The 27,539-nt window shown below is 44.4% G+C and overlaps 1 protein-coding gene and 1 long non-coding RNA gene across 2 annotated transcripts in view; one reads left to right on the top strand and one right to left on the bottom strand.

Moving 5' to 3' along the window:
• Positions 1-27,539, top strand: part of LOC140362679 (uncharacterized) — a 414,634-nt gene that overhangs the window by 244,370 nt on the left and 142,725 nt on the right. The window lies entirely within an intron of this gene.
• Positions 10,489-27,539, bottom strand: part of c1qtnf12 (C1q and TNF related 12) — a 45,326-nt gene continuing 28,275 nt past the window's right edge. Inside the window, exons 3-8 of the mRNA XM_072448829.1 lie at positions 26,026-26,137; positions 24,921-25,105; positions 22,578-22,686; positions 22,394-22,487; positions 17,187-17,265; positions 10,489-11,139 (exon numbers count right to left, since the gene is read on the bottom strand). Coding sequence (XP_072304930.1) covers positions 11,041-11,139; positions 17,187-17,265; positions 22,394-22,487; positions 22,578-22,686; positions 24,921-25,105; positions 26,026-26,137 — 678 coding nt within the window. The 3' untranslated portion in view covers positions 10,489-11,040. The remainder of the gene's footprint in view (positions 11,140-17,186; positions 17,266-22,393; positions 22,488-22,577; positions 22,687-24,920; positions 25,106-26,025; positions 26,138-27,539) is intronic.

Below are 27,539 nucleotides of genomic sequence, written 5' to 3'. Positions count from 1 at the left end.
CACACACACATAAACACACACACACACACGCACGCACGCACACACACACACACACACACACAACACATACACACACACAGAGACACACAACACACACAGAAAAGAGAGAGACACACACACACACACACAGACACACAAAACACACCACACACACAAAAGAGACACACGTACACCTACATACATACACACACACACACACACACACACCACCTCTGGGCACTCCAAAAGAGGTCCTGAGGTGTATTTTGATTGTTTCATGCGTGATCAGAACATGTTTCACTGGGCCACAGCTCGTGTCTGCTGCGATCCATCAGTCATGACGTGTGTGACGACTCTTATTCATGGGGTTTCCAAACACTCTCGACTCACAGCAAGAAGGTCCCGGGATCTCCTGGGCTGAGTTTGCATGTTCTTCCTGTGCCCAGGTGGGTTTCCTCCTGGCACTCTGCTTTCCCCCTTTCACCCAAAACATGAACGACAGGCAAACCCTCCAACCGGGTACTCCTGACCCCGTCCAGCTCAGGATCTGGGTGCCCGGGTGCGGCCCCTCTGGCCCTCACAGCTGGCCCTAGAGAAAGTGGTACTAAAGGATGCACTCGGACAAAAGTATACCATCGTAACTTCACCATGTGTGTGTTTTCCATCCCGGCTCCTGCAGCACGTCCCGAAAACAACCGCCCGCCGCCCGCGTCCGATCACAACGGCGGCCGCAGAGGGGCCTCCCGTCCGTCAGCGCGGGGCCCACCGTCGGGCCCTTATCTTATCCGCATTACCATTACCTCGCATCTATCCGGGGCCACAGCTCGTCAGGAGAAGAGGTCCGGCGCTCCCTGTTCCCACGGGACGAGCACCCGCGGCCCCCCGTCCCCCCGTCCCCCGTCGCCGTCCCGGGATATGCTCGCCGAGGAGATAATGGCGGAGAATGCAGCGTTATTAGCGCTATTAAGAACCCCAATCGCGTCCCAACATCTGATCGTACGAGTGCGTCCACAGAGAGTCTCCAGCCCCGGGGCCCCTGACAGAAGCCACAATATAGCTTTGGTTTGCAATTGTCCCGAATTATGACGGGCGTTCGAATAGCTGCGCATTCCAGACGCGCTTATGGTTTCGGAGCCGTGTTTTTTTTGTGGGGGGGGGGGGGGGGCGGAGTCTGCGGGACCATTAACACGATACAATCTGACCGCTGGCTCCAGTCTGCCCCCCCTTTGCAGTGATAGGGGCCGTGACACAATCGAAGCCAACGACAGATGCATGTCAGACGGAGCAGCGTTTGGGCTTTAGAGCGAGGCTTTGGCAAACTCACTGGCTCGGTCCCGGCGCAAACAACCGGCGACGCCCCCACCCCCCTCCCGGCTCCAAAATGTACGGTAGAGAATGATGATTGTGTTTCATTTGATTTTATTTCTTTTAAAGCTGCGTGACACATATTTTCTCTTGTGAAAGTGCTTTTCTTTTTTTACCCAATTAAGTTGATTAAAAACCCAATACTTACGATTCACAGTGTCCACACGCTCACTCTGCTGTTGTTTCTGTCGGCGATGATGAGACGGGAGATTCCCTCAACGTATTAAAGCGCCTCCTACTGGTCAGACGACTCATTGAACTAAAATGCAGTTAATAGTTAATTTATTTTTATCTATTTAAACTATAGCTAAAAAACATTTTCAAAAATGTTAGGGTTAGGATTACTAAATAGCTAATTTTTTGGGTTTAAAATTTTACTTCCTGTTTGTAATTGATGACATCACACTAGGAAATTACCCAGCAAACACTGGGCCAAAACTCATCTAATGTCACTTATTTTATTTGACAAATAAGAATATATGAGAGCGACTTTATTTTGTTGAATTTATGTTTAGAGTCAAAAAAGTTGTTTCTTTTGTGTAAATTCTGTATAAACTTCAACTGGAATGAGTGTCCCTGGTGTGATGTCACTTCCTGTCAAAAACCTGCTTGATTGGCGTAAAACTCATTCACATTTACAACCGGAATAAATACAGCCAATAAAGTCAACATGAGACAATCGTAAAACCTGTCACTTTAAGCTCTTCTGAAACATTTGGAGTGAAACTTTCTGTTGCGTTTCAGAAGTCCACGGCTCGTGTCCGTGTTAGCGTCTTAGCGTGTTAGCGTGTTAGCGTGTTGCTTCATAACATTTTAGCGTGACCATGTTTCACTTTACAGTCTGAATAAAGCAGTTCTCCAGCTCTGACATGTGCTGATGTTCCAAAGGGTTTGTGTGATCTAGGAATGAGCAAAGGTATATTTAATTTATTTAATCAAAAATAATACATTACAAGAAGTGCAGTACTTAAGTCGAGTTTTAAAGAAATTGTACATTAAAAATAATATATATATAATAATAAATTAATGCATTAATACATAAATACATTAATATATATATATATATATATATATATATATAATAATTTATTTTTCAAAAATTGTATCTATTGACCCTGCGACGAGTTGGCCACTGTCCAGGATGTACCCGCCTAAGGCCCAAAGTCACTGGGATAGGCTCCAGTCACCCGCGACCCCGAAAGGGAACAAGCGGTAGAAAATGGATGGATGGATGTATTGATTAATTTGTTTGAAGTTGAAGATTGCTCAAAATAAAAATAAATAAAATAAATAGAATAAATAGAATATGTAAAATGAAATTAATAAAAATAGAATTAATTGAATGAATTGAATAAATTAAATAAAAACAAAACAATCTCTTACTCTTGAGTTTTGGTGTATCTTCCTCTTCTCTTCCTGTTGTGAGTAAGACAAAGTTTATGTTCATAAAAAAAGGTTCAACATTTTTTTATTTATTTTTTGCCCCGCTTCTTCAGATACGATTTACTTTCTCAAAGTTGTGTGGTTTGTTCATTAAAAAATACTAGATTTTGTGCATTATTTAAGGTTTTGTCCTTCCAGTTACATTAACGTCCTCAATCAGTTACTTTTAATTCACTACACTTTCCCCAAATACTTGTTTACTCTTACTTCCGTCATTTATTGGATTACTACTATGAGTACTATTTGAAAGTTACTCTTGAGTACCTTTTTCTTGACCAATAGAGCAGTATTTCCTAGTATCAGAAGCACTTCAAATTAAGTTATGTTTATTAATCTGGTCCAAAGTTGTATCAATATGAAAACGTTCTACTTTTTACTTTATTGATACACGATGCTACGTTTAATCAAAAACGTGTCCACTTTCTACAATATTGTCGCATAATCGGGCCAACACACCTCAGAATCCCCCACATAACGTAACGTCGAGAACCAAACCGCTGCAGGTTATATTTCATGTCAAACGGGCGAGACTTCAAAACGCTTTAATCTGGTCTAATCGTTTAGCGCCGCTCCAAAGCTGCGGTGAGCGTACGCAGCGCACATGGCTCCGTGCAGACAGGTAGGAGACGACGCGCAGCATTCAGCCTTGGGAAACCCTGACAGCGCTTTGACAGCAGCAATCTTAGACTTAAGTTCCTCCGAGCGCTCGCCGCCGTCTCCGCCGTGTCGGAGCAGCACAGTTCTGAGCTCCGGGTTTTTGTGGTTGGCGGCGGCGCAGAATAATGTCTTGGCGGCAGGAATGTGTCTCCGGGAGAGTTGTCCCGGGACGAAACGGCGATCCGCCTCTGTATTTGGCCTGGATAAGAAAAGCTTGGCACGGGTTTCAACGGAGCCGCGTGTCGCACTTTTCGTTTTGAGTCGTTTAAAGAAAGCCAATAAAACCATTACAGTCGTTTACAGATGCTTTCAAATCAAATCAAATCAAATCAATTTATTTTTGTAAGGCCCAAAATCACAACAACAGTTGCCTCTGAGGGCCACAGGGAGAAATGAATCAACAATGTCTGTGGTGGCGATGGAGTCAGACAATGTCTGTGGTGGCGAGGGACGATGTCCCAGGGTCCTCTGTCCTTAGACTCTCCTTCTCGGCCAGGAAAAACTACAAAAAAAACGTCTTTGGGAAAAGTGTAGAAACCTGGAGGAGTTCCAGTGAAGGAGAGATCCGACTCTCACAGACGGACAGACGGACACAAGGAGACTGGAGCTGGACCCACTCTTCAGGCAGATGAGGGACCAGGCTTTGGTGTGTTTCCATGGAGACGTGACGCACAGGCGACTTAATCGTTTTAGTTGTTTCACAGTGTCAACATTTTCACTGGTACTTGTTTTGTAACTTATGTCCATTGTTTATTTATTTGTGTGTATTTTTTTTACGTCTACTTTGAGCTTTTTGTACAAAAAAGTTACCTTGAGGGCAGCTTCTCTCCACAAACCTGACACGTTATTTATTCATCTATTTATGTTTGTGTTTATTTATGTATTTATGTGTTTATTTATTTATGCATGTATTTATATATGCATTTATTTATGTATTTATTTGTGTATTTTTTATTTGTGTATTTATGTGTTTATTTGTATATGTGTGTATTTATATGCGCATTTATTTATGCATTTATTTGTGTATTTTTTATTGTGTATGAATTTATGTATTTATGTGTTTATTTATTTATGTGTGTATTTCTATATGCACTTATTTATCTATTTGTTTATTTTTTATTTGGGTATTTATTTATGTATTTATCTGTGTACTTGTTTATTTTTGGATTTATGTATTTATTTGTTTGTTTATTTAATTATTTATTTCTGTGTGTATTTATTTATGCATTTATCTATGTGTGTATGTGTACTTCTGTTTTTATTTTTTGGCATGAAAAAACTAATTTGATTGACTTTTTTTGGCCCAAATCTGAGTCTCATTTCCTCGTGGCGTGGACTGCCGATTAGTTTGCCTGACCCGCCAGCCCCGCCCACATTCATTTCGAATGCATCTTGGTCTGGACTCGGAGTCGTCAAGAGCCAATGAGATCGTCGATATTCCATCTACCGACCAATTTACCAATCCCAGACAGAGGTTTTAACGCGTCACATGGAGATACGGAAGTAGATCTTCACCCCCGTTCCAAAACATTCAAGATGGCGGACCCGGCTCGTGACACGGCTCGTGACCCAGTGTTTACTTCTGCTCTCGCTTCGGTTTGAACAATCAGGAAAGTCCGCTCTACTCGCCTTGATGAAAATGCGTTAGATGCGGTTATGCGAAGGGCGTCGTCGCGATTCAGGAGACATTTTCTGCGTTCGGGGACGGATAATGCGGAACACACCTTGTTGACATGGGCTACGTAATATCCGGTTAAGCGCGTCGCATTTTTGCGTCACTTCTGGCTTTATATGATTGGTTCTGTCTCTGCTCTAAACTCCGCCCTAGAAATTGAACTGCAGCGGTCAAGCCCCAGACCCTCACACAGTTTTGATGAGTAGTTTGCCAAAATGTGTTGGGAATGTCTGGTCAGGTAACCGATTAGTCCTGCCACGTATCAATCATAAAACGCACCTACCGCTCACCTGCAGCCACGTGCGGCTCGCCCCCCGAGAGCAGCACGTTTCCGCGTGGCTGAGCGCATTGATCTATCATAATATAGTTCCCTCAGTGTACGGGACAAAATGAAGACGGAGAAAGACAGTTCGAGCTGGTTCAGAAGAAGACGGAAATCTACGGAGACAAGAGATGCGATGCGATCCGTGTGTGTTGTATCAGTCCTGCGTTCTCAAATCGCCTGCTTCAGAGAGACGGTGAGGAAAACACAGATGAGCCTGGACTAGAGCCACTGCTCTTTCAGTAGGGCGCATTTAGGATCAAATCAAACCTTAATGTCATTCAAGATCCACGTTATTCAATCAAAGTATAATTTTAATGCAGAGTTACAGAGCCCGTCAGTAAAGGCTCAGGGTTTGGAGCAGAATTCACATTTTGGAGGTAAATTCACTGTTTTATGTTGATTTAGTCAGATCAAAACGTGTTGAATCCAAACTTCTCGTGTCCTTGTTCGACGCGTGACATTTACACATTTACGCTTCTCAACAGCCACAATTGAACTTGACCGGTCCGATCCGCGCGGTCAAGCTCTCATCCCCCCCTTCCCCTTTCGCAGGACGTCCCGTGAGGAGAGAGGCTTCGCGAGCAGGCTGCCATGGCAACGGCCTTGTTTTGGTCCCTCCTCCGTCAGCGGGGCCCGGACTGCTCGGCTCTGTTTGGACTGAGAAAAATCCGAGGCATGCCACAAACATAATATGCAGGAGCCGGCGTCCCGAGAGACAGAGCGGCGCTGGTCTGCTGCTCGGAGGGGCGCGGGGCAGCCATGTTTGGAAGTGCTCGCCGACGCCGGGCCAGGGGCTGCGGAGGCGGGCCAGAACTGTAACGCCTCGCGGGCCCTCATCATTAGGGCTGAGTTTTTGTTCATAAACACAATTCAAACTGAAGCTGAATCTTTTAGGAGCGTGAACAAACGGCCTGGGACTCTGTGATGTCTCATTGACTCACTGATTACGAGTGGAAACGTGAGAGGAACGTGGCATTTCAAGGACTTTATTGGACAACTACAAAGAGGAGTAAAGCTGCTGTGGGAGGAATGGACTGACGTAGTGATGTAGGTTTAACATTTGTTGGGTCTTGACAAGTGCCATTTCATTAAAAATTACAAAAAGGACTTGTAATAGAAGCAACTCTAGGCAGAATACATTAAAAAAGCCAATTATAATATTTTTTTTGAGCAGAACTGAGTAACTTTAGTGATAGAGCTCCCCCTGCAGCTCTCTTGTGAAAATACACATTAAAAGAACAGACACAAATACAGTTTTTTTGGTTTTTTTGTTTTTTAAATTGAAAAATGACAGTATAATCACATACAAAAACATTTGAAGGCGCAATGGACAATTTTTCGGCGATTTGAGAACGCAGGCGGAAGTGCGCATGCCACTCCCCCGTGCGGACTGATACAACACTCACGTGCGTTTGTTTATTAGCGCGACGGAGCACATCGCATCTCTCGTCTCCCGTAGATTTCTGTCCACTTCTGCGTCAGCTCAAACTGTCTTTCTCCGTCTTCATTTTGTCCCGTACACTGAGGGAACTATATTATGATAGATCTATGCGCTTAGGCACGCGGAAACGTGGGGACGAACCTGACGCGGCTGCAGGTGAACGGTAGGTGCGGTTTATGATTGATACGTGGCAGGACAAATGATTTATCCACGCCACGAGGAAATATGATAAAAAATTTGCTGAAAAAAATTGTCCATACCACCTTTAACATTGCCTAAAATTAAAATTTCAATAAACAGACAGAACAAAACCACACAAAATGACCAGAGAGCGTGAATAAAATAATAACACATCAACAAAACATAAACGCCAATAAAATCATGACACATTTGAATGAGAAAAAAAAGTCTCATTTACTCTGTCGAATTTGTCAATTTCCAAATTTTAGTCCAAAATGATATGTTTTATTATTCAATTTGTCTGATGTCTGTCCCGATGTCAGTCCAGTCCTCGATCGTCGATGAAGTTCGTGTCGTCCATTTCTTTGTGATGGCGTTTTTTCCTGCTGCCACAAGTACAATCTAAAGGTATCCATGTATTGTGTCCACGGCAGGAGTTTCGAGGCCCAAACACATAGTTCTGAAAGCAAGAGGGATGTCAATAATGTCAAAAACAGTCATGTTGCAGTGCGTTGTTTATTTCATGTTGTTTCTGATGAGGAATAAACAATATGACGTAGAAAGAAGAATTTCGCAGAACGTCTTTCAAGCACAATCGCAATTTTCCCTCCTGAATAATTTAGAAACACAAACGCGATGATTTGTTATTGCCATTAAACAACCCTTAACCCCTCCCCCCCGTCGCCTTTTTAATTCAGCGTCTCCTTTGCTCAAACCTGTCAGCCAATAAGCCCGTCCCCGCACTCAAAGAATCTCATAATTAAGGTATCATTAGCGCTATAACAACAGAGAAGTTGGTTTACAGGCAGACGGGGGCCCCGGCGCACAATGGGGCCCATTCATGAGCGGCACCACTTGGCGGGAGGAAAGGCAGGAGAGGCAGAAGCTCTTAGCGTCCGGGTGCATGTAATTGCGATCACTCAGCCTGTCTGATGCTGATAATGGGGCAATGGGAAATTCCTGTCAGAACGCGGTGGCGCAACGGTTGTGGAAGAATCCCCCGTTTCATCGCGGCAAATGGGTTTTAACTTGTCCGCATAGCTGTCATTAAACAGGCAGAGGTGAGTAGAAGTCGTGCTCAGGTACCAGCGCCACCTAGGAAAGGATAGTATTACGCAAAGTACAACAGTAGAAGTAAAAAAGTACACAAAGAAAGTCACATCACACAAAGTCACGTTTTTTACAAATTATTTTACAGAGGCGCGCTTTTGTAACTTTTCTGGTTTAGGGGCTCAAACTCGCTTTAATGCTTTGCGCCGGAAGGTTCCACGGTATGGCATTGACTTATCTGTTGCCATGGAGACAAGCCAGAGTGGAGAGGGACACTAAGATCGACACGTCAATGAATCTGGAAAGTCCAATCGCAGCAACGACTCAACATGACGTGTCCAAAGCGCTCGTTGTCCCGAATGCTAATGCTAAAGCTAATGTCCCATGTGTCAAATCAGATTGTACGGACAAGGTCACGTGTCAGGGAATGGCTGTTGTCGTTTTTGTAGCATGAATTAGCAGGTTTTGGAGCCAAATCGATCACTTACCGCGTGTCGAGATACATTTTAGATACAAGCGTGTTCCTCCAAGACTCTAAGGTGAAGACGAGCGACTGGCTGGCTTTACCGTCAGGGGCGTGGCATCGTGATCGGCCTTGACAGCCTCGTTTACCTGGTCGTCCACAAGAGTCAGCAATGGAATTGCAACAATAACGATCGGATTCTGCAGCCGCTGAAGTTCTTTAACCGCGAGAGGAGCAAGTTCAATCGCCTCGCCTCAAGCCCCGCCCCTGATGTCATGTGATTGGCCCGTATCACATGATCGCAAACAGATCAGCGTGAGCTGGACAAGAACTCACAATTTTCTGACAAGTCTCTCTGCCAGAAACGTTACATCGCGTCCCTTTAAAGCAGATGTAACTTTGTCGATAGAGCTCCCCCTGCAGCTCGCTTGAGAAAATACAGTGTAAAAGTGTTTTTTCTTTATCAAATTAAGACAAGTTTAATCACATACAACAATTATCACATTGACAAATATTAAAAAAGAGCCAGGGTTACAAGTTGTCTTCAGGTCGATGTCGGCGAATGCTGCAAGGCCTGTTTCCCGCCCGGAGACAGCAGGGGCGACTGCCGCGTGAAAGGTTCTGCCATGTGAAAGGTTCTGCCACGGGAAAGGTTCTGCCACCTGAAAGGTTCTGCCACGGGAAAAGTTCTGACATGTGAAAGGTTCTGACACGTGAAAAGTTCTGACATGTGAAAGGTTCTGACAGGTGAAAAGTTTTGCCACGGGAAACGCGAAAGCCGCGTAACCGCCGCCTGAAAAGTGCGGTCATTTATGCCGAAGTAACAGGGCCGTGTTTGTGTTCGCGGGGCGGGACGAGATGCGTGCTGTCGAAAAACGTGGTCCCGAGCTCGTTCTGTGGAAGATCCTCGGCATGAGAAGAAGCGTCATGTCACGGACCGCGAGGTTAACGAGCCAATTTTACTGACGAGACAAGAATGTGATGTAAGAAGGTGGGAACGACGTCTTATTGGGCGCCACAGCCGAGACCACCCACTGAAGTCCTTAAAGGGCCCGAGGTAAACGGACTTCCTGAATATTATCTAGAGACGTGTTTTAATCTTTAACGCGGTTCATTTTCTTCTCAAAATGCTCTGTTCCACTTGCTGATGTCATGAGGTGAAGCCCTTCCTCTCCACGCAGGGCTCTTCTGTGTTTTTAAAGTTCACGCACCTTCACCCAATTCAAGCATTTGCCTTCACAAAGCCAGCGACTGTTGTTTTTAGCTTTGTGTGAAAGATATTTGTACTCAAAAGGGCCCCAACGATTTTAATCATTTTATTCCAGTCATGCGCCCCCTGCTGCTTTTGTTTTGTCATAAAACATACCAATGTCATGTATGTGTCCTAGTAGTCTTGAGCGCTTGACTGAAGATGATCGTGTCTCGACGTTTTGCCGATTTGCAGGGGTTATAGCAGCTTCTTTACGTGTTTCTAGACATTTGCTCTTGAATATCCTGACATAACCTTTCGTACTTCCAGAAGAAACCCACAGAGAGAAAACACGCAAAGAGTGTATTTCTGCAGCACCAGTGGGAAAAAGTATTCGATGCATTTTTGGATCATGTACAACTCCAATTACATCGCTTTGACCGATCCCAGAATGCACTTGAATAAACGCAGTAGTGTTTATTTTCTTCAGTTAAAGGCCAAATATCGAACATTTATTTCTTCTAGTTCAGGAAATGCCTCGATTATGCTTGAAAATACATTTATAAAGATAGAAATGCATTTTAAAAGTAATTTTGTTTGGAGAACCACTGGGAAACAACTGCCGTCCATCACCGACACTTGTTTCTCTGTCATGGTTCAACATCCAGGTGAGAAAAGGTCAAAAAGTGGGCGTGGCCGTTCCAAATCAAGCACAAACGAATGACTAAATATACTTTTATTTTATCTGTGGTTTAAACATTCATAGAGTGTAAATCATCAGTAATTATATATTTTACATCTCGACATAAATACTGAATAACACTTTAGATGCAGCTGACATACCTCTGTATGTTTTGGACATATACATTCAGATAAACATGTACGGGACAGTAACAGACGCTTCCGTTGAATATGATGCGAAAAACTGTGGGACGGGGACATTCGGCCTTTTTACGAGCGCGCGTTCATGGTCCAGTGTCTCGAACATACAATACCCGACGCTGTGTTTTTTCAGTCTTTAGAGTTGCAAAAAAAACCTTCAAAATACAGACACGTGTGGCGCTCCCCCACGGCCTTCAACAGCGTCACGACAGCGCAGCAAAACACACGTGTCCGGAGAAGAAGAAGCCGCAGTGCCGCGTTCACAATGTCCGCGAGTCCGTTGTATTGTCTTTTGTCACTCGAATGTCCCGCCCGGTGCGAAGTCCTACGGCAAATGGTTAAAATCCCCCCCCCCCCCGCCCCGCCCCTTCGAAAAACAGCCCCGCAGCGGCTATACTCCCAGCAGCACGCCCATGAAGTCGGAGCCGCTCTGTATCGTGACGGAGGCGCCGGCCGCGTTGTCCACGAATATGGAGGTGTACTGTCCAGTCTGAGGGGACAAAAGGCACGGGTCAGTTTGTGGGACGTTAGAGGGCGATAAGGCAAAACAAATGTATATCACCATCACGATACATGCCGAGGGTACGAAGCCCCGCAAGTGACATCAGCGAAATATTATATTTTCCCCCCCCAAAAAAAAAGTTTTATTTAAAAAAAAAAAAAAAAAAATATATATATATATATATATATATATATATATATATATATATATATTTTCTCTCCTTGAACCGACACCTTAACGTGGTGAAGGGGTTTGAGTGCCCGAATGATCCCGGGAGCTATGTTGTCGGGGGCTTCATGCCCCTGGTAGGGTCTCCCAAGGCAAACAGGTCCTAGGTGACGGGTCAGACAAAGATCGGTTCAGAAGCCTCTTATGACGACGACACGAACAAGGCCGTTTACGTCGCCCGGATCGGCGTCACCGGGGCCCCATCCTGGAGCCAGGCCTGGGATGGGTGCTCCATGGCGAGCGCCTGGTGGCCGGGTCTTACCCCACGGGGCCCGGCCGGGCACAGCCCGAAAGAGCGACGTGGGGCCGCCCTCCCGTGGGCCCACCACCCGCAGGAGGATCCATAAGGGGCCGGTGCAGAGAGATCTGGGCGGCAGTCGACGGCAGGGGCCTCGGCGACCAGATCTCCAGACACAGAGACTAACTCTGGGGACATGGAATGTCACCTCGCTGGGGGGGAAAGAGTCTGAGCTTGTGCGGGAGGTTAAGCGATACCGACTAGATATGGTCGGCCTCACCTCCACGCGCAGTTTGGGCTCTGGAACCCATCTCCTCAAGAGGGGCTGGACGCTCCACTTCTCTGGTGTTGCCCGCGGGGAGAGGCGGCGGGCTGGTGTGGGCTTGCTGATAGCCCCTCAGCTCAGCCGCCACGTGTTGGAGTTTACCCCGGTGAACGAGAGGGTCGCGTCCCTCCGCCTTCGGGTGGGGGACAGGTCTCTCACTGTTGTGGCGGCCTACGGGCCGAACAGCAGTGCAGAGTACCCGGCCTTCTTGGAGTCCTTGGGAGGGGTACTGGACAGTGCACCGACCGGGGACTCCGTTGTTCTACTGGGGGACTTCAACGCCCACGTGGGCAATGACAGTGACACCTGGAGAGGGGTGATCGGGAAGAACGGCTTCCCCGATCTGAACCCGAGCGGTGTTCAGTTATTGGACTTCTGTGCTAGCCACGGATTGTCCATAACGAACACCATGTTCAAGCACAAGGGTGTCCATCAGTGCACATGGCACCAGGACACCCTAGGCCGGAGGTCAATGATCGACTTTGTTGTCGTGTCATCAGACCTCCGGCCGCGTGTCTTGGACACTCGGGTGAAGAGAGGGGCAGAGTTGTCAACCGATCACCACCTGGTGGTGAGTTGGATCCGCTGGCGGAGGAGGAAGCCGGACAGACTTGGCAGACCCAAGCGCATTGTGAGGGTCTGTTGGGAACGTCTAGTGGAGCCCTCTGTCAGTAGGGTATTCAACTCGCACCTCCGGGAGAGCTTCTCCCATGTCCCGGGGGAGGCTGGGGACATTGAGTCCGAGTGGACCATGTTCTCCGCCTCCATTGTTGATGCGGCTGCTCGGAGCTGTGGTCGCAAGGTCTCCGGTGCCTGTCGTGGCGGCAACCCCCGAACCCGGTGGTGGACACCGGAAGTAAGGGATGCCGTCAGACTGAAGAAGGAGGCCTATCAGGCCACTCTGGCTTGTAGGTCTCCGGAGGTCATCGACGGGTATCGGCAGGCCAAGCGAGCCGCAGCTCGTGCTGTCGCAGAGGCAAAAACCCGGGCCTGGGAGGAGTTCGGGGAGGCCATGGAGGAGGACTATCGGTCGGCACCAAAGAAATTCTGGCAAACCGTCCGGCGCCTCAGGAGGGGGAAGCAGTGTCTCACCAACACCGTTTACGGTGCGGGTGGAGGCCTGCTGACCTCAACTGGGGATGTCGTCGGACGGTGGAAGGAATACTTTGAGGATCTCCTTAATCCCTCAGTCACGTCTTCCGAAGAGGAAGTGGAGACCGGGGACTCGGAGGCTGGCTCATCCATCACCCAAGCTGAAGTCACTGAGGTTGTTCGCAAACTCCTCGGTGGCAGGGCTCCGGGGGTGGATGAGATCCGCCCTGAGTACCTAAAGTATCTGGATGTTGTAGGACTGTCTTGGTTGACACGTCTCTGCAACATCGCGTGGCGTTCGGGGACCGTGCCTCTGGACTGGCAGACCGGGGTGGTGGTCCCTCTGTTCAAGAAGGGGGACCGGAGGGTGTGTTCCAACTACAGAGGGATCACACTCCTCAGCCTCCCGGGTAAGGTCTATTCCAAGGTACTGGAGAGGAGAATCCGACCGATAGTCGAACCTCGGATTCAGGAGGAGCAGAGTGGTTTTTGTCCCGGTCGTGGAACACTGGACCAGCTCTATACCCTCCATCGGGTGCTCGAGGGTTCATGGGAGTTTGCCCAACCTGTCCATATGTGTTTTGTGGATCTGGAGAAGGCTTTCGACCGTGTCCCTCGGGGTGTCCTTTGGGGGGTGCTCCGGGAGTACGGGGTCCGGGGCCCTTTGCTCAGGGCTGTCCGGTCCCTGTATGACCGGAGCAGGAGCTGTGTTCGCATTGCCGGCAGTAAGTCAGACCTGTTCCCAGTGCATGTTGGACTCCGCCAGGGCTGCCCTGTGTCACCGGTTCTGTTCATAATTTTTATGGACAGAATTTCTAGGCGCAGTCAGGGGTCGGAGGGGGTCCGGTTTGGGGACCACAGGATCTCATCTCTGCTGTTTGCAGACGATGTTGTCCTGATGGCTCCATCAAACCCGGACCTGCAACATGCACTGGGACGGTTTGCAGCCGAGTGTGAAGCGGCTGGGATGAGAATCAGCACCTCCAAATCCGAGGCCATGGTTCTCGACCGGAAAAAGGTGGCTTGCCCTCTCCAGGTGGGTGGGGTGTCCTTGCCCCAAGTGGAGGAGTTCAAGTATCTCGGGGTCTTGTTCACGAGTGAGGGAAGGATGGAGCGTGAGATCGACAGGCGGATCGGTGCAGCGGCTGCAGTGATGCAGTCGCTGCATCGGACCGTTGTGGTAAAGAGGGAGCTGAGCCGAAAGGCAAAGCTCTCTATTTACCGGTCGGTCTACGTTCTGACCTCACCTATGGTCATGAGCTTTGGGTAGTGACCGAAAGAACAAGATCACGACAAGCGGTCAAAATGAGTTTCCTCCGCCGTGTGGCTGGGCGCTCCCTTAGAGATAAGGTGAGGAGCTCGGCCACACGGGGGGAGCTCGGAGTAGAGCCGCTGCTCCTCCACGTCGAGAGGAGCCAGCTGAGGTGGCTCGGGCATCTGTTTCGGATGCCTCCTGGGCGCCTCCCTCGGGAGGTGTTTCAGGCATGTCCCACCGGGAAGAGGCCCCGGGGAAGACCCAGGACACGCTGGAGAGACTATGGATGGATATATATATATATATATATATATATATATATATATATATATATATATATATATATTTTTTTTTTTTTTTTTTATTATATCTTGGGGAACGTGATGATTATCTTGTGGGAACGTGATAATTAAAAAAAACAAAAAACATTTATTTTGTATTTAATGTTTAAATCATGTGATCATTTATGTATGGCAGGTGACCTCTTGGTGGCGCTCTTTAATAGTATATACAGGAAGTGTGTGAAAAAGCATAAAAGATACCAGAATGCAGGACACAATGGACCGTGACTCCAAAATCAAACATTATTTTATGCTGGGGATGAGCTACGACGATATATTGGCCACACTTGCTTTGGATGGTAATATTTTGAGCAAAAGTCATTTGATGAGAATATTACAAACGCATGGACTCTATCGTCGTCAGTATGCTAACGTCGAGCTTGTTGTTAGCTTCATACTTAATCAATTGGAAGGGCCGGGGAGACTCAATGGTTATCGGTGGATGTATGCTAAGTATTTGGAGCATGGTATCCGCGTCAGGAAGGAAGACGTGAGGTTACTGCTTTCGCTCCTAGATCCACACATCCATCTAGACATCCATTGATGCAAATCCCATAAGGCTTCAGCTTGTCATAAGAATCAGCCATATAAAGTTAGGGCCTCGTGAAAAATAGCGTCGCCGTATGAGACGTCTTTGGCGAGCCTGGACATTGACAGGGAAAAAAACGGGCACACAATATGTCAATTTTGTTTATCTAAAATCGAAAATTGTCACAGGAATAAGATCACGATTCGGTTTCTTTATCACGATATCGCCCGTACGAGGAGCAGAGTGAAGTGTGTTGTTCAAGGGCACAACAATCTTAAAGTGCATATGACGGTTATAATGTCACTAAAACACTAAGTTGACACAGGTTTGACCAGTTTTCTAATCTAATTCTAAATTTTTTTTATTAAAGTTGTACTAATTCTACTTCCTGGTTGCATAAGTGATCACACTGTAAACAAAAACAACAGTTATGATCAGACTATAATGCAAACAGACAACACCGTTATTGTGTTAAAATAAAGTTTAAACTGCTAAAAACATGCGTACATTTTTTCTTGCATTTTAGACGTCTTTTTTTTGTAATTTTCTTTTTTTTTTACTTTTCTTGTTTCTTGTTTGTTTTTTTGTGTTTTTTATTTTACTTGTACTTTTCTTTTTACTGCATTTTGGATGGATTTTTTGTGTGTGTTTTTTTACTTCCTTGTTTTTGTGTGTGTTTTTTTGTACTTTTATTGTTTCTTTTTTTGGTTCCTGTATTTTGGATGTTTTTTTTTCTTTTTTTTCTCTCCTCAAACCTCAGGTATTTTCCACAAAAGCATTGAATAATTAGAGAAACCTGAAAACCTGCTGTGTGCACTTTGAGGCTGATGTTTGATACTAAAAACACCAAACGTCAGTCATTGTGATCCAGCAGCTCTTTGTGCCCTTTGTTTAAATTTTTTTGGTGGCAAATTTGTCAGATTTAGTTAATAACTGTCGTTTTTTTATGTTTAATCTACTGCACCACAGCCTGTTAACTGAAGGGTCAAAGTTCAAATGACTGGAGGAGCCAAGTTACAACGAGTCAATAAATAAACGGTTTAAACAACACAATATATTTCAGATTTGACTTAACATTTTGCATATTTGTCCCCAGTTTGAACCATTTGTTGTAAAGTTTATAATTGTACTTCCTGGTTGGACATGCGATCAAATATGACATAGGTAGAGGTAATTCCACAGTGGTTACCTAGCAACCAGACTGTAAACAAACACATTAATGTCACAACAGTTGTAATCTGACACACAATAATACCATAAAACACTTTTATTTTGTCCAACGACGGTTTGAACTGTCAGAAAAGTGTGTCAGTGTAAACTGTCTCTGTGTCGCACACTGATGACATCACGGAGGGATTCTGTTTTAGAACGCAGCACTGCTTCCTGTCATTTTCAACTCTATTACTACTACTTTTTTCTAAATTTCTAAATATTTATCACAGGTTCTACACCACCAAACAAAGACTTGATTAGAACAGAACTTTCATAGACTTTAATTTTAAATTGTGCATGTTTGTTTATAACCTGCACTATTTGTGAGGGAACAATCCGAGATACACAAATGTTCAAAGATGCAAAAGTTGATCTGAAGAGAGTTGATATAATTGAATGTCTTATTAGTTAATTAAAAATCGTGTATTTTTACACTACAGTGTAATCGTAAGAACCAAAAAATAATAAACGTGACCATTTTAGAAGCAAAATGAAGTGCTGTTAATTCAATTTATAGTTAAAGAAAATACATGTAGATATAAGGTACTTTTCTATCCGTCTGTTTTTGTCGGATTTACCTTATTTTGTCGTTCATAAAGCTAGAGATTTCAGCAATAATCGTGAAAATTTGTGAAAACATTTTGAAAATTTGGAAAAAAATAAAAACATTTGGAAACATTTGAAAAAATAAATAGAAAAAATAAATTAAAAATTGGAAAAAAATTGGGGGAAAAGTTGGATTTTTTTTTTTTTTTTATTGTTTTTTTTCTCCCCTCCTCACAATAATCATAACACAAGCCACGCCCATCCCTCACCTGAAGCTCCAGCAGCCCCTGGACACTCACGGTGAATATCTTGCTGTTACTTTCCAATCCCACGATCATTTCGAGTGAGCTGAAAAAGACACATGAGACATTTTAACAGTTAATTTCCTTCGTTAAACGCGCCGCACACAGACACTGGCTCGCGTTAAGGTGGAAAGCGATCCGTCTTCACGCCAAATCAATCACGTTTCCCTCTTTCCAAATGTCCCACCCCCCCAGAACAAGACTTATTCCACATTCCTTGCGTGTTGGTGTGTGGGAGGCAGACGCTCGGGATAAGCTTTCATTAGGATATCGCTCATGTGAAGCTTTCCCCTGAACCTCTCCGCCGTCCGCCTTAAGAGGGCCATTTATCGTGTCGTTTCTTGCTGCTTTTATTCAAATAGAGATGTTTCAGTGACGTCAATGGCGTGTGCGCCAGGTTTAGATAGTTTTGAAACGATTTTGGTACAGACTTTGGGTTTTCTCACAATATTATGAATTAAAATAGTTAAAAAATGACGTTATTGGACCTGGTAAAGAAGGAGGAGCTTTTAATCACATTGAGAGGTTAAAATAGAATAAATAAGCATAAATCTGTAAATAAATCACATGTTTGTTTTGACAACAATCATAGTATTCTAGTCAAATCCAAGAGTTATAGACTAAAATACAGAAAGTGCAGCGAGCAGCTTAAAGGGCCCATGACAGGTTTTTACGTTTTTCTAATTTTGACTTTATTTGGTGTATTTATACCTGTCGTACATATAAATGATAGTTTTACACCAATCGAGCAGGTATTTGTGGAGAAAACGTTGAAAAATCTGTAGAAAATGACAGGAAGTGACATGACACAAGGGACACTCATTCCAGTCAATTATGCAGAATTTACACAAAGAAATTCATTTTTTGACTATCTAAACATTATAGGTCATAGTTTTTGAGTTCGTGGTGACTTTCAGGGGGCCACTAGATTTAAATCTGTAGTGGTCAGGACTATTAGAAAATGCAAAGTTCCCATAAAAACAGTTGCTCCTTAATTAGTAATAAGCTGTTAATTAGCAACATACCGATGGGATACGAAAATACAAAGAGTGATTTAGAATGCAGAGAAAACACTTTATTTACCTCTTAAAATAGCAGTGAAGGGATAGAGAGATGTATCATAATATAATTATCATAATAATATGTAAATTATTACGTAATATCTGACTACAAATGTACCATAAATCACAATAATATCTGCTTTTGACCACGTCTTCATTCATCATCATCTGAATCAGAGTCAGATTCAAAACCAAATTCTCTTTCACTTTCTGATTTCCATCCATCTTCTTCCGCTTATCCGGGGCCGGGTCGCGGGGGCAGCAGTCTGAGCAGGGACTCCCAGACTTCCTCCTCCCCAGACACTTCCTCCAACTCCTCCGGGAGGATCCCGAGGTGTTCCCAGGCCAGCCGAGAGACATAGTCCCTCCAGCGTGTCCTGGGTCTTCCCCGGGGCCTCTTCCCGGTGGGACATGCCCAGAACACCTCCCCAGGGAGGCATCCGGAACAGATGCTGGAGGAGCAGCGGCTCTACTCTGAGCTCCCCCCGTGTGGCTGAGCTCCTCACCCTATCTCTAAGGGAGCGCCCAGCCACCCGGCGGAGGAGACTCATTTCGACCGCTTATATCAGCGATCTTGTCCTTTCGGTCACTACCCAAAGCTCATGACCATAGGTGAGGTCAGGAACATAGATTGACCGGTAAATCGAGAGCTTTGCCTTTCGACTCAGCTCCTTCTTCACCACAACGGTCCGATGCAGCGACTGCATCACTGCAGCTGCTGCACCGATCCGCCTGTCGATCTCACGCTCCATCATTCCCTCACTCGTGAACAAGATCCCGAGATACTTGAACTCCTCCACTTGGGGCAAGGACACCCCACCCACCTGAATTCCTATTCATACAGATCTCAGTTGGACATCTGCACACGTCAGTGCATGGCAAATTAATTTTGCTGCAAGAGCATGCACCCTTGCAGCCTTACACCTGTACAGCCTTTTCAGTACACTAGGTGGAGCAGGATCACCTGACAACCAGTCAAAGACAAGAGCCTCAATCTTCCAACCAATGACCATCTGGAGATGGAGCATTGATGTACGGCAGAAGGGACCTACGATGGATGGCTGCTTGGTAGTTGGCCCTTTTCACATGGTGCAGCAGACAATCCTGGTTGAGTGGCAGTAACTCAGAATCAGATCTACATGTTAACCGAAACAAATTGTACCTGGCAATATTCACCTCTGAACATTCCTTCTGGCCATACATTGCACCAACCAATCTCTCAGTGGTTGGCAGAACAGATTCTGAAATATCCCAATTCATCTGACTTATGGAGTAAATCAAGAGGTTTTACTTTGCCCTTTCCTTTGAAAGCACTCACTGAGTCACAGCCAGTGAATGTGTGGAAGGAGTGCTGGAAGTGGTGTTGGAGATACAAATGATTGGATGGTTAGCTCCAGAACCAGTGAGGAAGAGCAAGTCAGCAGTTGGGATTTCATGAGCTGCTGCCAGAGCAAGATCAAAAAACAAAACATCCGTGTCAGGACTTTTGATAACTACAGTTGAGTTGTCCCTGGCAACATGACTTGCATGCAACAGTAACCGTGTGTCAGCTTCTTCATGGTCAGAGAAAAGATCAGACACTTCATTGACAACTACCTTCGCTTCCTCCACAGACACTGAGTGATTTTTGTGTGATATTACCAACATAATAGGACCCAAAATTGACACTTAGCCACCTATTGCTGAAAATTATAACTAGAAATACTAAAGAAATGTAGTGTAGCCCCTTTATTGTCCATAGTCTAAACTAAGCGTAATTGGAATGATGAAAAGGGGCTAATTAAAAAAAACTATTGGCACGGGAACTTTTTGGAAATCACTTGAAAATGACATTCTCTCTGAAATAAAAAAGAAAATAAGTTTCCCCTTGAGAGTCACCACGAAATGGCAAGATACAGATTTAATTTTTTAATGTATTGTTTTTGTTTTTTGTTGTTGTTGTTGTTGTTGTTGTCATTTTGTGTGTTTTAGTTTTTGTTAATAAAAAAATAAAAAAGATACAGATTTTGCCCCATGGCCTATTAATTCAGCAAAATAAAGTCGCTCTCATATATTTCTTTTCGTCAAATCAAGAAAAGTGTAACATTAGATGAGTTTTGGCCCAGTGTTTGCTGGGTAATTTCCTAGTGTGATGTCATATATTCCAAACAGGAAGTGAAATTATAAACCTGAAAAAATTGCTATTCTGTGATATGTTTTTAATCTTAGCTAAATTCAAAATATATTCATCTTATAAACTGCATTTTAGTTAAATGAGTCGTCTGACCTGTAGGGGGCGCTTTACTCACAGTGAGAAGTTAAAATACAAGAAATAATAATAAATCAATAAAAAGTAAATCACATGTTTCTTCCGACAACAATAGTAAAATTCTAGTAAAATTCAAGATTTATTGGCTAAAATAAAGAGCTGAGCCACATCATTAGCCGCCCACGTCTCCACGGTGACGAGGGCTTTGACCACTGAAACGGGCTTCCTCTGGGGTCAAAGGTCGCTCAGTAAAGATTAGCCTGGCGACAGGGGCCGCGACCCTAAATGAGCGGACACGCCCTTTAAAGACCCGCTCAGACGTTTACGCAGGAAATGCCAAAGCGGTTCCACACAAACTGTAACAGACAAACATTTTTAACGGCTCGTAAATCCCGGCGAGCGTTAAGGTCGGCGTTCGGCGCTAATGTGACGGCGGGAGGACGGTGGGGGGACGGTGGGGGGACGGCGGGGGGATGGTGGGGGGACGGTCGCTCAGTTTCACGCAAAAGCAGCAAGTTTATGGTGTTTCCAAATGAAAAACTGAAGGACTAAAGAGCAGAAAACGATGGGTTTAGAACTCGCAATTAGAGATTGTTATGGTCATATTATCCAGATCTTTGTAATGAAACTGAATCTTTTACATTGTTGGAATAAAGACTTAAGACTGAACCATTTTATAAGAGAATGACTTAAGGTCAAAAAAAACAACTTTAGGGATATCAACATTTCCAGGTCGTAATCATTTAAATTAGTTCAACATGTCAAATTAAGTTTAATTATATTTATTTGAGTAAAATACTTTAAATTGTATTAATTTGAATAATATAATTTTAATTGTATTTATTTGAGTAATATTTTTTTCAATACCATATTTTTTATGCATTTATTTGAGGAATATACTTTTTTTTTGTATTTGCGTGATATGCTTTTTTTGTAATATACTTTTTGTATTTATTTGAGTAACACACTTTTATTATTATTTTTCAACAACAATTTACTGTTCTACATTGAAAAAATAGATTAATTACAGTGTCATATTTTGATATTATATTTTCCAAGTCAGCTCAGTGTCTTGGATTGTAGTTAAATACCAAAAACTACACTTTCACAATACTTCTTTTGCGTACATGTATTCAGAGTACACGTACCTCAAATCAAAGGAGTACTGTCCATAGCAGTGATCACATGAGATCCACGAGTCTCAGCTTCAGTTTCAAGCAACATTTTGAGGACTTCTTTGTTTTATATTGTCCATCGCCACGGCAACGGTTCAAATTCCTCATCACTTTACAACCCCAAGGCAGAGGAAAATAGACAACAACGTTCTTGTGGCGAGGGACGTGATTTTCCCTTCTGTACTTAGTGAATATACAACATAAAATTGTAATAAATCCTATGTCGTGTTTTTACTCTATAATGTACTGCAACTCGATATGAAAGTATTCTCAAAGTATTCAAAAGAGAGCATCCTTCTTCCAACAAAATACTGTACATTTAATCCAAGTACCGTATTTTCCGGATTATAAATCAAACCTTTTTTCATAGTTTTGGTCGGGGTGCTTATACTTATATTTATACTTATATACCTATACTCCGGAGCAACTAATATATGTTTTTTTCTTCTCTATTATGCATTTTTTGGCTGGTGCGACTTATACTCTGGGAAATACGGTATTCAGTATTCTATCTATATTTCCCATCGCTGCAACTTCAGGATTACCGTAGTACCCAAAGAAAACCCATCTCGACACGGGCAGAATATGCAAACTCCGTGCTCCGGAAAACCATTTGGAATGAGTCTTTTCACAGTTTAACGACTGCTGTACTTTTAATACTTCACTAAAATACTGCAGAGAAATACTCACGTGTATCTGTGGCAGAGCGAGTCGATGCAGATCAGGACTCGAACGTTGTCCCGCGCCTTCAGCTGACTCTTGCTCCTCTTCACTTCGTTATGATCTGAACAGAGGCGGCGGCGGCGGCGGCGGCCATTTTGGGTGGTTACGTTTTGGTTACGCAGAATTTTTAAAAATGAAGCGTTTTATTCACCGATGTGGACGTTTGCGGAGAACTGGTAGATCCCGGAGACTGGGGCCGTGAACCTCCCCGTGGTCTGGTCCATCCCAGATCCTCGCAGGAACGCCCCTTTAGCTGGAGGCTACACAACATGAAGAGGAAGGAGGAGGAGGAGGAGGAGGAGGAGGAGGAGGAGGAGGAGAAGAAGAAGAAGAAGGAAGAAGAAGGAAGAAGAAGGAAGATGGAGAAGGAGAAGAAGGAAGAAGAAGAAGAAGAAGAAGAAGGAGGAAGAAGGAGGAGGAGGAGGAGGAGGAGGAGGAGGAGAAGAAGAAGAAGAAGAAGGAAGATGGAGAAGGAGAAGAAGGAAGAAGAAGAAGAAGAAGAAGGAGGAAGAAGAAGAAGCAGGAGGAAGAGGAAGGAAGAAGAAGAAGGAGAAAAAGAAGAAGGAAGAAGAAAAAGAAGAAGGAGGAGGAGGAAGAGGAAGGAAGAAGAAGAAGAAGAAGAAGAAGAAGAAGAGGAAGAAGAAGAAGAAGAAGAAGAAGAAGAAGAAGAAGAAGAAGAAGAAGAAGAGAAAGGAAGAAGAAGGAAGATGGAGAAGGAGAAGAAGGAAGAAGAAGGAGGAAGAGGAAGGAAGAAGAAGAGGAAGAAGAAAAAGAAGAAGGAAGTAGGAAGAAGGAAGAAGAAGGAGGAAGAAGAAGAAGGAGGAGGAAGAGGAAGGAAGAAGAAAAAGAAGAAGAAGAAGAAGAAGAAGAATACATCATGAGTTTGTGATTAAAGATGCTGCTGATCTCCCTGTCTCGGTTGTTTAAGCTGTGATTTTCCATCAGACGCACGTGAAAATAGACTAATCAAACGCTCGTCGCCGTGTTCTTCCTTACAGTGACGTTTGACAAATATAGTTTAATATTCCCTGGAAAAATCGAGAAAATGATTTGAATTGCAGCCAAAGACCAGCGCAAATCTGTATCAAAATCACAACATTTAACGCTTGTACAGCTTTTAAAATCTGTGTGAAATACTTACTTTTGACTCCTCTAGTACATCTTTAAACCGGTTCTTCAAATATTTACATAGTTCATTTTTTGCACATGTATTTGTACTCTAAGTAACAAAACTGAGCACGTCATCCTCCGCTAACTCTCTTCAACGGTTTTAGAACGATCTTGAGCTTAATCAGAACTCCGAAAAGACTCTCTGGTAACATTATGTCAAAAAAGTAGTGTTTTTTTCCCATTACCATTAATTGAGATCGAGCCAATTCCTTTGAAACGTCAGCATCATAACATCACTGAACATATTCGTGCCGCTGAAGTCGTTTCCAGTCCAAATCGGGTACATTTATAGCATTACAGCGCTTCTATTATTGAGCGAATTGGTCCCAACATGGCCCAGTTGTTCCACTGCAGCGTGTTTTAAACAGTGTCTATTTCTGTCCTCTCCGTCGTATGTTCCAGCTCACGGACAGAGTGGCTTTTGTGTGCCGCCCGGGGAGTGATGTGTAGGATTGAAAATGTGGCCATATTCTGACCGACGCGCCAGTGGCAGACGAGATGGTCCACCACATCTGAGCGAAGCAGTGACTGTGCGAAACACTCCGGAGATGCGTGTGTGGAAACCAGGAGGATTCTCCAAAGAGTATTTTTAGCATCTTCCAGCAAACAGAGCTATTCTGAACGTTTTCGGGTGCCACCCACTAACGCTGCGTGAGCGACCTACAGATGACTGACTGAGCTTTGCCATGGTGACAGGAATGCCGGATATCGGGCTTTCCCCAGCTGGATAGATCACCATCCCCTTTCTGGAGGGCCACATACCTTCTGGGGGGGTTCATGACGTCTCTGCCACAAACAGATGCTTTGTGCTTTGAAAGTTGGAATGAACATTTCCTAAAACGATCGATTTGAAACACAAACCTTCAGATTAACAAAAAAAATATTTGTTTTAATTATTCATACATTTAATGTATGGATATTATTGATATGGATTTGAGGATTGGTAATTGCCTAAAAGGGCTGGTGCCCCAAATAACTCTTAAAACATAATAATTAAACATACGCATGATGTATTTTATCAATGCTTAGTTGTTCAAATGAGTATTTTCACTATGAGTATGTGTTTTCCGATACTTCTGACAGCTCCAGTGGACTTATCAAAAGAGTATCTTCAGTATTAGTATATATCTTCATTAGTAGTAGTAGTAGTAGTAGTAGTAGTAGTAATAGTAGTAGTATGTGTTTTCCGATACTTCTGACAGCTCCAGTGGACTTGTCAAATGAGTATCTTCAGAATTAGTATATATCTTCAGTAGTAGTAGCAGTAGTAGTAGTAGTAGTAGTATGTGTTTTCCGATACTTCTGACAGCTCCAGTGGACTTACGGTCTGGAAGTTCTGCAGCTCCACCAGCGTCTTTTTGTCCACGAGCACGGGCCCCTTGAGTTTGCAGTGGAAGGCTTCCTCTATGCGGCGGTACAACATCATGCCCTCCAGCGCCACCAGGGGGGCGGGCAGCAGGCTGGGACTGGCCGGTCCGTCCAGGGCGGCGGCTCTCCTCTCGGACGCCTCTGAGCAACAACAACAACAACACTCAGCTGAGACCGGAGCTTCTGAACGCCTGAACGCTGCTGGTTCAGGGGTTATGCCGATTAATCGACCGTGTTCTGATCAATGTAACTGCACAGACTCTAAAACACGTACAAAGATAACTGTTTATGACAAAGACAGAGGTAATATTTATTCAAAATGGCAGAAAAGGATAAACAATTTCAGATTTTCAACATTAATACACTCAAAAATATTCTCTATCTATAAGTCTCTGAATACAATAGAAATAATCGACTAATACAAAAAAATACAATTGAATTGCCCTAACCCTATTTAAATAATTGTTATTTTGGATTAATAAAGCCGCATTGAATCAATGTAGTAAATGATTGATTTGAACTGTGCTTTTTTTAACAGGAAACATTATTTATTTACATGGATAATATTGCATTTAATAAATAAAATAACTTTTCTAATGCAGGGGCTGCTTCATGCTTAGTGAAGTAAAGTATTTTACTTGTCAAACTGTTATTTCTATTAAATTTTGAGACTTTTAAAATCAATTTGAATCAAATTAAAGTCCAAATATGAAGGCTCTTATAAAGACAATATATACAAATAAAGACCATCTGAAATTTGAAAATATTTTTTTGAAATTTTGATGAAATAATGCCACTGTCTTTGTTATAAAAAAGTATTTTCTTTGCTTTGCCTGGAATGTTACACAGTATTACATTAAACCTATCTATCTTGTTTTATTCAACAGATGTTTTTATTGATCCAAAATACCTCAACATTCTATTAATGAATTCATAATAATAATAATATTAATAATAATAATAATAATAATAATAATAATAAATTAGGCAATAACAGTAGAATATGATGATATCTTCAATCTCCAGTAAAAAAAAACAATCAGACCTGTAACTGTTTGTACCTTTAATCATCTCTTTGAACTCCTGCAGCAGCACCTCCTGAGTGACTTCAGCCCCTGGAGCTCCGGGAGGGCCCTGTGGTCCTGGGGGGCCGGGGGGCCCGGCGGGGCCTGGCTGGAGATAGACACAAAGTAACAATTTGTTACTTTTTAAAAGATGCATTACAGTTCTGCACATGGTTTGGACGTGTTTCCTGGTCAAAGCTTGAGTCTTGCTGCGTGTGGCCCCTGAGGGCAACAGAGTCCGGCTTGAGTCTTGCTGCGTGTGGCCCCTGAGGGCAACAGAGTCCGGCTTGAGTCTTGCTGCGTGCGGCCCCTGAGGGCAACAGAGTCCGGCTTAAGTCATGCTGCGTGTGGCCCCTGAGGGCAACAGAGGCCGGCTTAAGTCCTGCTGCGTGTGGCCCCTGAGGGCAACAGAGTCCGGCTTCAGTCCTGCTGCGTGTGGCCCCTGAGGGCAACAGAGTCCGGCTTAAGTCCTGCTGCGTGTGGCCCCTGAGGGCAACAGAGTCCGGCTTCAGTCCTGCTGCGTGTGGCCCCTGAGGGCAACAGAGACTTCAGTGGAGAACCATGGACCAGGGGAGAACCATAGACCAGTGAAGAACCATAGACCTGTGGAGAACCATAGACCAGCGGAGAACCATAGACCAGTGGAGAACCATAGACCTGTGGAGAACCATAGACCTGTGGAGAACCATGGACCAGTGGAGAACCATAGACCAGTGGAGAACCATGGACCAGTGGAGAACCATAGACCAGTGGAGAACCATAGACCAGTGGAGAACCATAGACCTGTGGAGAACCATAGACCTGTGGAGAACCATGGACCAGTGGAGAACCATAGACCAGTGGAGAACCATGGACCAGTGGAGAACCATAGACCAGTGGAGAACCATAGACCAGTGGAGAACCTTCGACCCAGTGGAGAACCATAGACCATTGCAGAACCAACCATAGACCAGTGGAGAACTATAGACCCAGTGGAGAACCATAGACCAGTGGAGAACCATAGACCAGTGGAGAACCATAGACCAGTGGAGAACCATAGACCTGTGGAGAACCATGGACCAGTGGAGAACCATAGACCAGTGGAGAACCATAGACCAGTGGAGAACCTTCGACCCAGTGGAGAACCATAGACCATTGCAGAACCAACCATAGACCAGTGGAGAACTATAGACCCAGTGGAGAACCATAGACCAGTGGAGAACCATAGACCAGTGGAGAACCATAGACCAGTGGAGAACCATAGACCTGTGGAGAACCATGGACCAGTGGAGAACCATAGACCTGTGGAGAACCATGGACCAGTGGAGAACCATAGACCAGTGGAGAACCATGGACCAGTGGAGAACCATAGACCAGTGGAGAACCTTCGACCCAGTGGAGAACCATAGACGTGTTTCCTGGTCAAAGCTTGAGTCTTGCTGCGTGTGGCCCCTGAGGGCAACAGAGTCCGGCTTGAGTCTTGCTGCGTGTGGCCCCTGAGGGCAACAGAGTCCGGCTTGAGTCTTGCTGCA

The sequence above is a fragment of the Eucyclogobius newberryi genome, unplaced genomic scaffold, assembly GCF_026437365.1.
Source record: "Eucyclogobius newberryi isolate DKJ021-1_F unplaced genomic scaffold, fEucNew1.0.hap1 SCAF_17, whole genome shotgun sequence".
Classification (NCBI taxonomy): Eukaryota; Metazoa; Chordata; class Actinopteri; order Gobiiformes; family Gobiidae; genus Eucyclogobius; species Eucyclogobius newberryi.
The sequence above is the reverse complement of the archived record's forward strand: the minus strand, read 5'-3'. Positions and strand labels throughout refer to the sequence as shown.